Genomic DNA, 17,486 nt, shown 5'->3' on the forward strand with positions numbered 1-17,486 from the left:
ACAATTGGACATGTGCATTTACCAGGGGTTGGAACCAGTTCAGGGAAGAGAACAGAAAAACGAGAAGTGATCTATACTGTTCATAATTTTAAAAGCATGGGAACCAGTTAATAACGTTATTCCAGGATTTTTTTTCACAGTCCCACAAAAAAACACAAAGCGCCTATGCAAATCCCTCACTGTCACTTAGAAACGTTTTCCAGTGTCTGCATGCCTGCCAGCTGAAAATCTTTGCCAGTTTGTGTGTGTAGGCTACCTGCCCCTCCCTCTGAAGCATGCATATTCTACTGTCGCCCCTCCCTCTCCCTAAAAAGCATGCATATTATATGGTAGCCCCTCCCCCTGATGCATGCATATTCTACTGTAGCCCCTCCCTCCAAAGCATGCGTATTCTACAGTAGCCCCTCCCCCTTCCTCCAATGCATGCATATTCTATTGTAGCTACTGAAATTAGGGAGAGAGATTTTTAATTAGAGAACAATTGATAAACTTTCCATGCTAGTTAAGGATACTATAGTTATCACGTTTCACATTGGATTTATTAACTACAAAAAAGTAAGACAAACTCAGCAAAAAAAGACCCTGTCTTTCAAAGATAATTCGTAAAAATCCAAATAACTTCATAGATCTTCATTCTAAAGGGTTTAAATACTCTTTCCCATGCTTGTTCAATGAACCATAAACAATTAATGAACATGCACCTGTGGAACGGTCGTTAAGACATCAACAGCTTAAAGATGGTAGGCAATTAAAGTCACAGTTATGAAAACTTAGAACACTAAAGAGGCCTTTCTACTGACTCTGAAAAACACCAAAAGAAAGATGCCCAGGGTCCCTGCTCCTCTGCGTGAACGTGCCTTAGGCATGCTGCAAGGAGGCATGATGACTGCAGATGTGTCCAGGGCAATAAATTGCCATGTCTGTACTGTGAGACGGCTAAGACAGCGCTACAGGGAGACAGGACGGACAGCTGATCATCCTCGCAGTGGCAGACCACGTGTAACGACACCTGCACAGGATCGGTACATCCGAACATCACACCTGCGGGACAGGTACAAGATGGCAACAACAACTGCCCGAGTTACACCAGGAACGCACAATCCCTCCATCAGTGCTGAGACTGTCTGCAATAGGCTGAGAGAGGCTGGACTGAGGGCTTGTAGGCCTGAGGCAGGTCCTCACCAGACATCACAGGCAACAACGTCGCCTATGGGCACAAACCCACCGTCGCTGGACCAGACAGGACTGGCAAAAAGTGCTCTTCACTGACGAGTCGCGGTTTTGTCTCACCAGGGGTGATGGTTGGATTAGCGTTTATCGTTGAAGGAATGAGCGTTACACCGAGGCCTGTACTCTGGAACGGGATCGATTTGGAGGTGGAGGGTCTGTCACGGTCTGGGGCCGTGTGTCACAGCATCATCAGACTGAGCTTGTTGTCATTGCAGGCAATCTCAACGCTGTGCGTTACAGGGAAGACATCCTCCTCCCTCACATGGTACCCTTCCTGGATTCTCATCCTGACATGACCCTCCAGCATGACAATTTCACCAGCCATACTGCTCGTTCTGTGCGTGATTGATTTCCTGCAAGGCTATAGCCAGCGAAAAGCCCGGATCTCAATCCCATTGAGCACGTCTGGGACCTGTTGGATCGGAGGGTGCAGTCCATGAGGAGGAGATGCACTGCAGTACTTAATGCCTTAATGCAGTTGGTGGACACACCAGATACTGACTGTTACTTTTGATTTTGATTCCCCCCCCTTTGTTCAGGGACACATTATTCCATTTCTATTAGTCACATGTCTGTGGAACTTGTCCAGTTTATGTCTCTGTTGTTGAATCTTGTTATGTTCATACAAATATTTACACGCAGTTGACAGTGAGAGGACGTTTCTTTTTTGCTGAGTTTATTTACATCTGTATTCTGGTTCCGCTCTGCAGGCACAAGCTTGTTACTTGGCTAGCTCTGGTCTGGCTCTCGAAAACTCTAGGAGGCATTATGTGTAATGTCATGGAAGTGAGAGTCAAGTGCATGCTCTGGTCCAAAGTTAGCTAACACATCAGAGTCTAAGCCCTGCCTAAGCCACATACACACACAGACACAGCATTGTAGCAGAGTTCTGGGGATTCTACATAATTAACCACACTTATGTAACCAGCATTATGTAACAATACCCAGAGGAGAGAATACACCAGAGAGGGGGGGGGGGGGGGGCTTTAGTGTGTGTTGAGGGCTAGGTCTCAGACTCACACACTTGATATAAATAGAACCAGAGACATGGTCAGAGGTGTCAAATACATGAATCTCTCTTACTCTCAACCTACTGCTTCTCTCCATCTCTCCCTTTCTATTGCCTCTCTCTCATCTGGCAGTCCGCTATGTGAGGATGCTGTTGTTCTTTCATCTTCCTCTCCTCCTCCTCCTCCTCCTCTTCTCTCTTCCATCCTACTCACCTTCTGCACAGTTTCTTCTAATTCATTGTGTGTGTTAGTGTGTGTTGAGTGTGTGAGTATGCGTGTACGTCTGTGTGCACATGGTGTGTGTGTGTGTTCTACCTGAGCTGCTGGATGAGGTCCTCTCCCTCCTTGATGACGTTGACAGTGACCTGCAGGATGGTCAGCTGCTGTTGGCTGAAGCGTTTGATCAGATCCTGCACCGCCTCCACAGACTCAGCATACACATCATCTAACAGCTCCTTCTGCAGCTCCTCCAGCCACGTCCACAGCTAGGGACAGAGAGTTAATACACACACACATATACACATCATCTAACAGCTCCTTCTGCAGCTCCTCCAGCCACGTCCACAGCTAGGGACAGAGTTAATACACACACACACACACACACACACATCATCTAACAGCTCCTTCTGCAGCTCCTCCAGCCATGTCCACAGCTAGGGACAGAGTTAATACACACACACAGATAATCTAACAGCTCCTTCTGCAGCTCCTCCAGCCACGTCCACAGCTAGGGACAGAGAGTTAATACACACACACACATCATCTAACAGCTCCTTCTGCAGCTCCTCCAGCCACGTCCACAGCTAGGGACAGAGTTAATAAACACACACACATACACATCATCTAACAGCTCCTTCTGCAGCTCCTCCAGCCATGTCCACAGCTAGGGACAGAGAGTTAATACACACACACACATCATCTAACAGCTCCTTCTGCAGCTCCTCCAGCCACGTCCACAGCTAGGGACAGAGAGTTAATACACACACACACATAATCTAACAGCTCCTTCTGCAGCTCCTCCAGCCATGTCCACAGCTAGGGACAGAGTTAATACACACACACACATACACATCATCTAACAGCTCCTTCTGCAGCTCCTCCAGCCACGTCCACAGCTAGGGACAGAGTTAATACACACACACACATAATCTAACAGCTCCTTCTGAAGCTCCTCCAGCCACGTCCACAGCTAGGGACAGAGAGTTAATACACACACACACATACACATCATCTAACAGCTCCTTCTGCAGCTCCTCCAGCCACGTCCACAGCTAGGGACAGAGTTAATACACACACACACACATACACATCATCTAACAGCTCCTTCTGCAGCTCCTCCAGCCACGTCCACAGCTAGGGACAGAGTTAATACACACACACACATACACATCATCTAACAGCTCCTTCTGCAGCTCCTCCAGCCATGTCCACAGCTAGGGACAGAGTTAATACACACACACACATAATCTAACAGCTCCTTCTGCAGCTCCTCCAGCCATGTCCACAGCTAGGGACAGAGTTAATACACACACACACATACACATCATCTAACAGCTCCTTCTGCAGCTCCTCCAGCCATGTCCACAGCTAGGGACAGAGAGTTAATACACACACACACACATACACATAATCTAACAGCTCCTTCTGCAGCTCCTCCAGCCACGTCCACAGCTAGGGACAGAGTTAATACACACACACACATACACATCATCTAACAGCTCCTTCTGCAGCTCCTCCATGCACGCACCCCTCCATCTCCACCCATCGCCCCAACCCACCCCCACACACGCACTCTCCCTCTCTCCCACCCTGTACCTCTTTGACGTGTGTGTGGAAGGCGACAGACATGTCCAGCAGGACTTTGCGTTGCTCCACCCTCCTGACAAAGTCCTGGATCCGGTCCTCCAGCTGGTGGGCTGCCTGGTAGATCTCCTCTGGGTCACACTCTCCTGTCTGGGCCAGCTGCTCTGCTGCCTCCAGCAGCTTGTCAGCGTTAGTATAGGTGTTCTGGAGGAGGGACAGAACCAGCACACAGAGAAAGACAGAGGAGAGAGACAGAGAGGGGGAGTGACAGGGGAGAAGAAAAGAGGGAGGACAGTTAACAAGAGAAAGGTAGAAGGGGAGGAGAGAGAGACAGTAGTTAGTGCAAAGATGGAGAAAGAGAGGGTATGTGATGGAGAGAGGAAAGGGAAATGGGAAGACGAAGAGAGGAAAAGGTCAAAGCAGAGCCATGAAGAGAGGCATCCGACCTGGGCGACCTCCTCGAAGTCCTCGTGTCGTTTCTGTAGCGCTCTGGCTCGATGGAGGGACTTCCCAACGCCTGTGTGTTTGCTGAGGAACGCCTCCCCGTGGTTCTCTATCCAGTCCAGAACCTGCACACACACAAGCATGCAGGTTAGCTAAGTGGCATAGAAGTTCAGGTTGTGGGGCAGAGGGGAAAGGGGTTGTCGTGAGAGAGAAAACAACATACTACTCCAGTCAGTAAGCAGAGGAAGGTAGATGACAGAGAGGATGAGTTCCCTCCCATCTGGTCATTTCTAGATAGGGGACAGCTTTTGTCAAATTGACGCATTTTAACTAACCCTTACGCTTTTCCTAACCTCAACCGAACTCCCCTTACCTGCTCAATTAATTCCCCTAAACCTGCTATGAAAAGTCAAGTTTGACAAAAGCTGTATCCATTCTAGACAAAACCCTCATGTTCCTTCCACCTTTCTTTCTCCCTCTTCACACCTTCATTGTCCTGATCTCTCCCTCCTTCTCAGATCTTTCTCCATCCCACTCTCTCTCTCTCCCTCTACCACTTGGCAGAATACCCCTCACCAGGATACTGGCCAGTAGTATCGCAATGGCAACAGTTACCTTGACTACAAGGTTACAAGGGTGTGTGTATCATTTATGTGATCCCAGCGAGTATTGAACACAACCATGGCATGGCTAGAGCCAGGCTCATCCCAACTGAGCAACACAGGGTCAGAACTAGTCCACACCTGCTGTACGTCTTGCTGGAACACACACAGCTGGAGCCTCTGATGCAGGCGGACTTTGCGGTGTTGCCAGATATTCTCCAGTTGTCTCTGGTGGTGCAGCACCTCGTGTATCACATCCAGCACATGGTGCACCGCCTTGCTGTAGTTGGCCGAGGCCGTTAGCGAATCAGCCCCCCCCGGGGTCAGCGGGCGCTGGAGCTTATCCAATAGGGCCTTACCGTCCTGACTGACCTGGCGGAGGGGGAAGGAAAATGGCTTGAGCACATGCAGTACATACAAACACACACCTACACCAGTGGAGGCTGGTGGGGAGAAATATAGGAGGACGGGCTGATTGTAATGGCTGGAATGGTATTAATGGAATGGAGTCAAATGTGGTTTCCATATGTTTCATGTGTTTGTTAACGTTCCATTAACTCAATTCCAGCCATTACAATGAGCCCGTCCTCCTATAGCTCCTCCAAGCAGCTTCCACTGACCCACACCTACACCAACACACATTATGTTACCTCTGGGTATGCAGCAGTGCTGTTTACCTCTGAGTAGGCAGCAGTGATGTGTTCATAGAGGCCCTGGTGGTGGTGGATAGCATCCTCTAGGTCCTGGAGCTCCGAGGGTAGATCCACCTCTCCACACGCTTTACACCACGAGTCCACATTACCCATGTACTGTAGAGACAGGATCACACACACATTACACACACACTTTACACCACGAGTCCACATTACCCATGTACTGTAGAGACAGGAACACAAACACATTACACACACACTTTACACCACGAGTCCACATTACCCATGTACTGTAGAGACAGGAACACAAACACATTACACACACGCTTTACACCACGAGTCCACATTACCCATGTACTGTAGAGACAGGAACACAAACACATTACACACACACTTTACACCACGAGTCCACATTACCCATGTACTGTAGAGACAGGAACACACACATTACACACACGCTTTACACCACGAGTCCACATTACCCATGTACTGTAGAGACAGGTACACACACACAGCGCTGTGTCTAGTAACTATGTATTGCTCATTTTGGAAATATTTTGAGAGTCAGTGCATTATTCTACCATGATAACCTGGATGTCACATGGCTAGGTTAGTTCTTTGTAAATGATTCCACCATGATAACCTAGATGTCACATGGCTAGGTTAGTTCTTTGTAAATGATTCCACCATAATAACCTGGATGTCACATGGCTAGGTTAGTTATTTGTAAATGATTCCACTATAATAACCTGGATGTCACATGGCTAGGTTAGTTCTTTGTAAATGATTCCACTATAATAACCTGGATGTCACATGGCTAGGTTAGTTATTTGTAAATGATTCCACCATGATAACCTGGATGTCATATGGCTAGGTTAGTTCTTTGTAAATGATTCCACCATGATAACCTGGATGTCACATGGCTAGGTTAGTTCTTTGTAAATGATTCCACCATGATAACCTGGATGTCATATGGCTAGGTTAGTTCTTTGTAAATGATTCCACCATGATAACCTGGATGTCATATGGCTAAGTTAGTTCTTTGTAAATGATTCCACTATAATAACCTGGATGTCACATGGCTAGGTTAGTTATTTGTAAATGATTCCACCATGATAACCTGGATGTCATATGGCTAGGTTAGTTCTTTGTAAATGATTCCACCATGATAACCTGGATGTCACATGGCTAGGTTAGTTCTTTGTAAATGATTCCACCATGATAACCTGGATGTCATATGGCTAGGTTAGTTCTTTGTAAATGATTCCACCATGATAACCTGGATGTCACATGGCTAGGTTAGTTCTTTGTAAATGATTCCACCATGATAACCTGGATGTCACATGGCTAGGTTAGTTCTTTGTAAATGATTCCACCATAATAACCTGGATGTCACATGGCTAGGTTAGTTCTTTATAAATGATTCCACCATGATAACCTGGATGTCATATGGCTAGGTTAGTTCTTTGTAAATGATTCCACCATGATAACCTGGATGTCACATGGCTAGGTTAGTTCTTTATAAATGATTCCACGATAATAACCTGGATGTCACATGGCTAGGTTAGTTCTTTGTAAATGATTCCAATCCTGATAACCTGGATGTCACATGGCTAGGTTAGTTATTTGTAAATAATTCCACCATAATAACCTGGATGTCACATGGCTAGGTTAGTTCTTTGTAAATGACTCCATGATAATAACCTGGATGTCAAATGGCTAGGTTAGTTCTTTATAAATGATTCCACGATAATAACCTGGATGTCACATGGCTAGGTTAGTTCTTTATAAATGATTCCACGATAATAACCTGGATGTCACATGGCTAGGTTAGTTCTTTATAAATGATTCCACGATAATAACCTGGATGTCACATGGCTAGGTTAGTTCTTTGTAAATGATTCCAATCCTGATAACCTGGATGTCACATGGCTAGGTTAGTTCTTTGTAAATGATTCCACCATAATAACCTGGATGTCACATGGCTAGGTTAGTTCTTTGTAAATGATTCCACCATAATAACCTGGATGTCACATGGCTAGGTTAGTTCTTTGTAAATGATTCCATCATGATAACCTGGATGTCACATGGCTAGGTTAGTTCTTTGTAGAGTGGCACACCGGGCCAGTAGCAAGTGAAAACTGGGCCAAGATCACAGGAAAGCAAGTTATGCATGCAGAATTTCAATCGTGGGAGATTTCGTTAGCCAACCATACAGTCTGATAATAAAATAAAACCATTCCCCATTCTGAATAATGACATATAGCCCATATTAAACCTTTAAGACGTAATATTCCCCTCCAGAAATAAGCCCAATAACATATTGATGAAAAGCAATATCTTTAGAGCCTGTACATATTATCAGGCAGGTGTGCTATTTTAGCAATAAGCATGATCACTTGTCTGATGCAGCCTCGTAGCTATATGGCTGAAGCATGATCACTTGTTTGATGCAGCCTCGTAGCTATATGGCTGAAGCATGATCACTTGTCTGATGCAGCCTCGTAGCTACATGGCTGAAGCATGATCACTTGTCTGATGCAACCTCGTGGCTACATGACTGAAGCATCATCACTTGTCTGATGCAGCCTCGTGGCTACATGGCTGAAGCATGATCACTTGTCTGATGCAGCCTCGTGGCTACATGGCTGAAGCATGATCACTTGTCTGATGCAGCCTCGTGGCTACATGGCTGAAGCATGATCACTTGTCTGATGCAGCCTCGTGGCTACATGGCTGAAGCATGATCACTTGTCTGATGCAGCCTCGTGGCTACATGGCTGAAGCATGATCACTTGTCTGATGCAGCCTCATGGCTACATGGCTGAAGCATGATCACTTGTCTGATGCAGCCTCGTGGCTACATGGCTGAAGCATCATCACTTGTCTGATGCAGCCTCGTGGCTACATGGCTGAAGCATGATCACTTGTCTGATGCAGCCTCGTGGCTACATGGCTGAAGCATGATCACTTGTCTGATGCAGCCTCGTGGCTACATGGCTGAAGCATCATCACTTGTCTGATGCAGCCTCGTGGCTACATGGCTGAAGCATGGGGTTGCTCCTCTGCATTTTTTACCACAATAGGCTAATCATTAAGTCACATGGGAATATTAAACAAACCAACACAGTAGGATTCTAATCTATTTGTAATCTCACTGCACACTCTCATCATACAGATATCATACACACCAGAGAATGTGTATGTATGTACAGTTGAAGTCAGAAGTTTACATATACTTAGGTTGGAGTCATTAAAACTTGTTTTTTAACCACTCCACAAATTTCTTGTTAACAAACTATAGTTATGGCAAGTCGGTTAGGACATCCACTCTGTGCATCCTCACGCCTCCCTGGGCTCGAACCAGGAACACAACGACAACAGCCACCCTCGAAGCAGCGTTACCCATGCAGAGCAAGGGGAACAACCACTCCAAGTCTCAGAGCGAGTGACATTTGAAACGCTATTAGCGCGCACCCCGCTAACTAGCTAGCCATTTCACATCGGTTACAAGAGCCTAATCTCGGGAGTTGATAGGCTTGAAGTCATAAACAGCGCAATGCTTGAAGCACAACGGAGAGCTGCTTGCAAAATGCACGAAAGTGCTGTTTGAATGAATGCTTACGAGCCTGCTGCTGCCTACTACCGCTCAGTCAGATACGTGTATGCTTGTATGCTCAGTCAGATTATATGCAACGCAGGACAAGCTAGGTAAACTAGTAATATCATCAACCATGTGTAGTTAAGTAGTGATTATGATTGATTGTTTTTTTATAAGATAAGTTTAATGCTAGCTAGCAACTTACCTTGGCTTCCTGCATTTGCGTAACAGGCAGTCTCCTTGTGGAGTGCAACGAGAGGCAGGTGGTTAGAGCGTTGGTCTAGTTAACTGCAAGGTTGCAAGATTGAATCTGTCGTTCTGCCCCTGAACGAGGCAGTTAACCCACCGTTCCTAGGCCGTCATTGAAAATAAGAATGTGTTCTTAACTGACTTGCCTGGTGAAATAAAGATTAAATAAAGGTGTAACAAAAAAAAACAAAAAAAATGTAAAAATTTTGCCAAATTGGTGTCCAAAAACACCGATTTCCGATTGTTATGAAAACTTGAAAATCGGCCCTAATTAATCGGTTGACCTCTAATGTGTTCCTGCGTGTGACGAGTGTCACCACCCACCTGGTCACATTTCTGGTGGAAGGCGGCAGACATCTCCAGCAGTGTGCTGCGTTCGTCCAGGGCAGCAGCGAAGGCTTTCCACTCCGCTTCCAGCTGACCTGAAATCTGTTTAATCTGCACCGAGGCATAGTGACCAGACTCCAATAGCCTGTTACCCACTGACATTATCCTGTTGATGTTCACATACACGTTCTGGAGCGGGAAGGGGATTGGGGTGAGGGAGAAAAACATTGATTTGGTTTTATTTAGCTATTCAGATAATAGACAAATAAACATACAGATATTTCCCAATAAGCACAACAACAACCAAAAATGGAGTAAGCACTAAGTCCATACCGAAAACCCCAATTTAGCGTACTTGCATTCCAGATTCTGGTTGTAGAAAGCATTGGAGTGATGTCAGTATGGAAGGATGCCAGCTTTGTAATAGCTACCTATGGATTCCTTATGGACCTAGCCTCAACTAGACAGGGTGTGTGTGCACACGAGAGAGAGCTTGTATTGATTTTAGTGCAGCGCTAAATGTCAGTGCGTGTTTCCATCTGCAGAGTCATCATCTAGCTGAGGCAAAACAGTCGATTCATCTCCTGCTTTAAAGACATCCGTTTCAGGACCATTATGTAAGCCTGTATGGATCCAGCTTCTAGCTGTGTAATAGCCTGCTGCTCGGTGTGTGTATGTTCTTACCATGCAGTTCATAGCAAAGTGGTTGTGCTGCGTCTGTAGCTCCATGGCGTGTGGGTGGGTGTTGCCGATCTCGGTGTAGCCGGCCAGGAACAGACCCTTGTTGGCCATTATCCAATCAAACATCTGAGAGAAAGACACCCAAACACACGTTAGAGACGGGATAGTGCAGGCAGCTAACAGCTACAGACAGTAGAGTCTGGTCTGTATCATTGTGCTTGTGTGTGGGTGTATCATTTTGTGTACTGTATACTGCTTAGTGGGACTACTGTATGTGTATGTATGCTTGCACATGTGAATGTAGAAACGTGAGTGTGCAAAAACACTTTCTTGCAACTGTGTGTGTGTGTGTGCGTGTGTGTGTGTGTGTGTGTGTGTGTGTGTGTGTATTTGTCTTTATTTTTACTATTTTCTACATTGTAGAATAATAGTGAAGACATCCAAACTAGGAAATAACACATATGGAATCATGTAATAACCAAAAAAGTGTTAAACAAATCCAAATATAGTTTATATTTGAGATTCTTCAAAATAGCCACACTTTGCCTTGATGACAGATTTGCACACTCTTGGCCTTCTCTCAACCAGCTTCATGAGGTAGTCACCTGGAATGCATTTCAATTCTCAGGTGTGCCTTGTTAAAAGTTCATTTGAGGAATTTAATGCGTTTGAGCCAATCAGTTGTGTTGTGACAAGGTAGGGGTGGTATACAGAAGATAGCCTTATTTGGTAAAAGACCAAGTCCATATTATGGCAAGAACAGCTCAAAAGCAAAGAGAAACGACAGTCCATCATTACTTTAAGACATGAAGGTCAGTCAATCCGGAAAATGTCAAGAACTTCGAACGTTTCTTCAAGTGCAGTCGCAAAAACCATCCAGCGCTCTGATGAAACTGGCTCTCATGAGTACCGCCACAGGAAGGAAGACCCAGAGTTACCTCTGCTGCAGAGGATAAGTTAATTAGAGTTACCAGCCTCAGAAATTTCAGCCCAAATAAATGCTTCAGAGTTCAAGTAACAGACATCTCAACATCAACTGTTCAGAAGAGACTGTGAATCAGGCCTTCATGGTCTAATTGCTGCAAAGAAACCACTACTAAAGGACACCAATAATAAGAAGAGACTTTCTTGGGCCAAGAAACAGATACAATGGACATTAGACCAGTGGAAAGCTGTCCTTTGGTCTGAGGAGTCCAAATTTGAGATTTTGGGATCCAAACGCTGTGTCTTTGTGAGACGCAGAGTAGGTTCAAACGTTTGGGGTCACTTAGACATGTCCTTGTTTTAGAAAGAAAAGCACATTTTATGTCCATTAAAATAACATCAAATTGATCAGAAATACAGTGTTGACATTGTTCATGTTGTAAATGACTATTCTAGCTGGAAACTGCAGATTTTTTATGGAATATCTACATAGGCGTACAGAGGCCCATTATCAGCAACCATCACTCCTGCGTTCCAATGGCACGTTGTGTTAGTTAATTCAAGTTTATCATTTTAAAAGGATAATTGATCATTAGGAAACCATTTTGCACTTATGTTATCACAGCTGAAAACTGTTGTGCTGATTAAAGGGGGCGGCAGGGTAGCCTAGTGGTTAGAGTGTTGGACCAGTAACCGGAAGGTTGCAAGTTCAAACCCCCAATCTGTCGTTCTGCCCCTGAACAGGCAGTTCCTGTTCTTAACTGACTTGCCTCGTTAAATAAAGGTAAAATAAAAAAATAATAAAAAAGAAGCAATACAACTGGCCTTCTTTAGACGAGTTGAGTATCTGGAGCATCAGAATTTGTGGGTTCAATTACAGGCTCAAAATGGTCAGAAACAAAGACCTTTCTTCTGAAACTCATCAGTCTATTCTTGTTCTGAGAAATGAAGGCTATTCCATAAGATAACAATTGCCAAGAAACGGAAGATCTCGTACAACGCTTTGTACTACTCCCTTCACAGAACAGCTCTAACTAGAATAGAAAGGAGTGGGAGGCCCCGGTGCACAACTGAGCAAGAGGACAGGTACATTTGAGTGTCTAGTTTGAGAAACAGACGCCTCAAGTCCTCAACTGGCAGCTTTATTAAATAGTACCCGCAAAACACCAGTCTCAACATTGAAGAGGCGACTCCGGGATGCTGGCCTTCTAGGCAGAGTTGCAAAGAAAAAAACATCTCACACTGGTCAGTAAAAAGAAAGAACACAGACACTGGAGAGAGGAAAATTGGAAAAAAGTGTTATTGACAGACGAATCTAAGTCTGTGTTGTTCGAATCACAAAGAACATTCGTGAGACGCAGAAAAAATGCTGGAGATGCTGGAGGGAGAAGTGCTTGACGTCATCTGTCAAGCATGGTGGACACAATGGCATGGTCTGGGAGTGCTTTGGTGGTGGTAAAGTGGGAGATTTGTACAGGGTAAAAGGGATCTTGAAGAAGGAAGGCTATCACTCCATTTTGCAACGCCATGCCATACCCTGTGGACGGAGCTTAATTGGAGCCAATTTCCACCTACAAAGAGGACAATGACCCAAAGCACAACTCCAAACTATACAATAACTATTTAGGGAAGAATCAGTCAGCTGGTGTTCTGTCTATAATGGAGTGGCCAGTACAGTCACCGGATCTCAACCCTATTGAGCTGTTGTGGGAGCAGCTTTACCGTATGGTACATAAGAAGTGCCCATCAAGCCAATCCAATTTGTGGTAGGTGCTTCAGGAAGCATGGGGTGAAATCTCTTCAGATTACCTCAACAAATTGACAACTAGAATGCCAAAGGTCTGTATAAGGCTGTAATTGCTGCAAATGGAGGACTCTTTGACGAAAGCAAACATTATTATTTCAATTAAAAATCCTAATTTATAATAACTATATTTCCTATTAATTTTGCCACTGATTTCCTGTATGTTTTCATGAAAAACAAGGACATTTCTAATTTACACCAAACTTTTGAACGGTAGTGTATTTGGGAACTCCTTCAAGACGGTTGGAAATGCATTCCAGGTGAAGCTGGTTTAGAGAATGCCAAGAGTGTACAATGCTGTCATCAAATCAAAATCAAATCACATTTTATTGGTCAAATACACATATTTAGCAGATGTTATTGCTTGTGTTCCTAGCTCCAACAGTGCTGTAATATCGAACAATTCACAACAATATACACAAATCTAAAAGTAAAATAATGGAATTAAGAAATATATAAATCTTGGGATGAGGCAAATTGTGTCTACTTTGAAGAACCTAAAATATATTTTGATTTGTTTAACACTTTTTTGGTTACTACATGATTCCATATGTGCTATTTCATAGTGTTGATACCTTCACTATTATTCTACAATGTCGAAAATAGTAAAAATAAAGAAAAACCTTTGAATGAGTAGGTGTGTCAACATTTTTGACTGGTACTGTATGTGTGTGTGTGTACATACATACATCTGTGAATCACTAGGCACAGGAAGAAGAGAGATGAGCTGAGTGTCATAAGAGAATACCAAGAGCCTCTTCAGAGCTAACTACTGTCTATCGTGTCCTAGCAACAAGCCCTTACCGCAGTCCAACACTGCTGTCTGTCTATTCTACAGTAACTATTGACGGTATCAATTATATTCTATCAGTCTATTACACTGGATCTATTCAGCCCCCTACACACACACATATAAATCCCACTAGCTGTTGTCTTTTCCTTTAATCTCCATCCATGGTACCTTCTCAGCATCCTGTTCGAAGAGGCGGAGCTGGAAACACTGGTCCAGCTGGAGTTTCCTGATGTGCCAGGCCTGGTGGAGGTGTTGTCGTGTGCTGTGGAGTTTGTCCAGCAGGGTGGCGACGCGTGGCACCAGCCCCTGGGTGTCAGCGTTACACACACCACTGGCGTTAGAGTTCCTGTACGACTCACTGCTCTGGATACGCTGCAGCAACCTGGGTGAGAGGATGCAACGTGAAATAACACACACACACACACACCACCACCAGCAGTGTAAAATTATCCTCACCATCAGTCTGAGAGTGTGTGTGTGTGTGTGTGTGTGTGTGTGTGTGTGTGTGTGCGTAGCCTACCTCTGTCCCTCCGTATCCAGTTCCTCTATAGGAGCTTTGATGACCTTCTTCTTCAGCGTGGCGTGTTCCTCTATCATGCGCCGCGCCCCGTCCAGGTCCGTGGGGAAGTCTTTCCTCGCCACCACCTCCTGCATCTCCTCCAGCCTCGACAACATGTGACCCGCGTGCCCCGTAAACTCTTCAAACGCAACCCGCACCTGGAAAAGAACGAAGACACTGTATGGATTGATTGGTACATTGATTGATTGACTTGTGGCTGTCGTACTGACTAAGAGATCTAAAGTGTGTGTTTACGTCGGTGTATTCTGGTTTTTGCAAACCATTGATTGATTAATTGATTGACTGGTCGTACCTCGATCCACTCGTCATGGTTGTATTCTAGACTTCCCTCGAAGTCAGAGGTCAGCTGGGAGGGGTCAACCACCTTAGATAGACCCTCCAACGACACCATGGTGGTCTAGAGAGAGATGGAGAGGGGGAAGAGGGGGAGATGAGGAGGAACGGTAAAGAGGGAGGGGTAGAGAAGGCTTTAAATCAATCTAACAACATCATCACAGCCTTTTGGTTGGGTTCAAGTTCAACGCCCACTCCGTGCTCACTGTGTCAGTGACACACAGCAATAATGGTGATTCAGACACTCAGATAGACACATTTGATTGGCTATGACAAAAGGGGGAGGGGTTACGACAGAGTGTCATCTCTCTCGGTCTCGTTCTCCCTCATCTTGATTAAGTCTGCTGATTTCATATTGCGTTTTTGGGGACATTTAGAAAATTACTTTTACCTCAGAAAAGGTAAATGTCTGTACAGATTGAGAAATATGGGAGAGATTGTTTCCGTTCTCAAGTGATTTATGTTGACAAGATAATACCAACCCACACAGCAAGGTTAACACCCACACTCTGTGTCAGATTTCAGGATAGACAGAGGATGAAGAGAGAGACCTGACAAAGCCTTGCGTGGGAAAGAAATAACAGAAAGAAAAGACAGACAGACAGACAAAGAGTGAGAAAAAAGCTGAGAACCCCTCTAAAACCACAGAAAGGCAGACAGAAAGAGTAAAGCACAATTCTAAGGGTTCTCTTCTATTGACAAGTCCAGGTAAGAATATATCAGCCATCTCCTATAGAAGACTGTTCCATCTGTTAATGGTAAGAATACATCAGTCATCTCCTATAGAAGACTGTTCCATCTGTTAATGGTAAGAATACATCAGCCATCTCCTATAGAAGACTGTTCCATCTGTTAATGGTAAGAATGCATTGGTCCATCTCTCCATCTTTCTCTCTATCCCCTCCATCTCCTATAGAAGACTGTTCCATCTGTTAAAGGTAAGAATGCATTGGTCCATCTCTCCATCTTTCTCTCTATCCCCTCCATCTTCTATAGAAGACTGTTCCATCTGTTAAAGGTAAGAATGCATTGGTCCATCTCTCCATCTTTCTCTCTATCCCCTCCATCTTCTATAGAAGACTGTTCCATCTGTTAAAGGTAAGAATGCATTGGTCCATCTCTCCATCTTTCTCTCTATCCCCTCCATCTCCTATAGAAGACTGTTCCAGCTATTAATGGAATGTTCCAATGTTTTAAAAGCATAACCCAGATTTGGATGGAAAAGTGATTTTCACTGAGCAAAATGTGGCGCTGAAAAACACACATGTACATATTACCTCACTGACCTTGACTAGCCTGTACCTTTGACTCCTGTACTGTATATGGCCTCGTTGTTTTTTATTTATTGTGTTACTTTATTTGACTAGTTACTTTTTTTTAAAGTGTCATTGTTGGTTAAGGGCTTGTAAGTAAACATTTCACGGTAAGGAGTACTTGTTGTATTCGGCATGTGACAAATAGCATTTGATTTGACACACATTGGCCTCGCGCACACAGCAGGGTAAAGAGAATGGCGTGTGTCCTGCCCTATGGCGACTGGCTGACAGAGTGACACACGGCTTTATACACCATCAACCAATCAATAAAGCCCTCTGAGATAACTCAATACCACAGCAGTGCTCTAACAGGGTGGCTGTGTGGAGGGCTGTCTGTGTGTGTCAACTTAATACAACATCAAAAGTAGCACTCCACACAGCCCAGACACGGCAAATAAAACCAACAAATAAATCTAATCTTATAACTTAGAGCTTCACCACATTATTGCAATGCTCTGCAGGATTTTCGACACTATTACATGTCATCCAGCCTATCAAAAACGATTCAAAACAGCAGTGTGTGTGAATTAAAACAAGCAGAGCTCCATACAATATCCCATTGTGATCCTAAATCACAGATTTAAAACAGCAAAGAGTATAATAAGCAGTACACCACAAAGTCACAGTCAAAGCATACCATTTTGTTGTTGGGTTTGTTACATTTCAGCAAAGTCACAGTCAAGACATACCATTTTGTTGTTGGGTTTGTTACATTTCAGCAGTCACAGTCAAGACATACCATTTTGTTGTTGGGTTTGTTACATTTCAGCAAAGTCACAGTCAAAACATACCATTTTGTTGTTGGGTTTGTTACATTTCAGCAAAGTCAGTCAAAACATACCATTTTGTTGTTGGGTTTGTTACATTTCAGCAAAGTCACAGTCAAAACATACCATTTTGTTGTTGGGTTTGTTACATTTCAGCAAAATCACAGTCAAGACATACCATTTTGTTGTTGGGTTTGTTACGTTTCAGCAAAGTCACAGTCAAGACATCCCATTTTGTTGTTGGGTTTGTTACATTTCAGCAAAGTCACAGTCAAAACATACCATTTTGTTGTTGGGTTTGTTACGTTTCAGCAAAGTCACAGTCAAGACATACCATATTGTTGTTGGGTTTGTTTAGTTTCAGCAAAG

At 44.3% G+C, this 17,486-nt stretch overlaps 1 protein-coding gene across 1 annotated transcript in view; it reads right to left on the reverse strand.

The window, feature by feature from the left end:
• Positions 1 to 17,486, reverse strand: part of LOC135549744 (triple functional domain protein-like) — a 162,906-nt gene that overhangs the window by 85,304 nt on the left and 60,116 nt on the right. Inside the window, exons 6-15 of the mRNA XM_064980005.1 lie at positions 14,994 to 15,098; positions 14,642 to 14,838; positions 14,290 to 14,503; positions 10,604 to 10,726; positions 9,917 to 10,108; positions 5,767 to 5,898; positions 5,231 to 5,461; positions 4,490 to 4,612; positions 4,056 to 4,247; positions 2,556 to 2,725 (exon numbers count right to left, since the gene is read on the reverse strand). Coding sequence (XP_064836077.1) covers positions 2,556 to 2,725; positions 4,056 to 4,247; positions 4,490 to 4,612; positions 5,231 to 5,461; positions 5,767 to 5,898; positions 9,917 to 10,108; positions 10,604 to 10,726; positions 14,290 to 14,503; positions 14,642 to 14,838; positions 14,994 to 15,098 — 1,679 coding nt within the window. The remainder of the gene's footprint in view (positions 1 to 2,555; positions 2,726 to 4,055; positions 4,248 to 4,489; positions 4,613 to 5,230; positions 5,462 to 5,766; positions 5,899 to 9,916; positions 10,109 to 10,603; positions 10,727 to 14,289; positions 14,504 to 14,641; positions 14,839 to 14,993; positions 15,099 to 17,486) is intronic.

The sequence above is a fragment of the Oncorhynchus masou genome, chromosome 12 (genome assembly GCF_036934945.1).
Source record: "Oncorhynchus masou masou isolate Uvic2021 chromosome 12, UVic_Omas_1.1, whole genome shotgun sequence".
NCBI classification, from domain to species: Eukaryota; Metazoa; Chordata; class Actinopteri; order Salmoniformes; family Salmonidae; genus Oncorhynchus; species Oncorhynchus masou.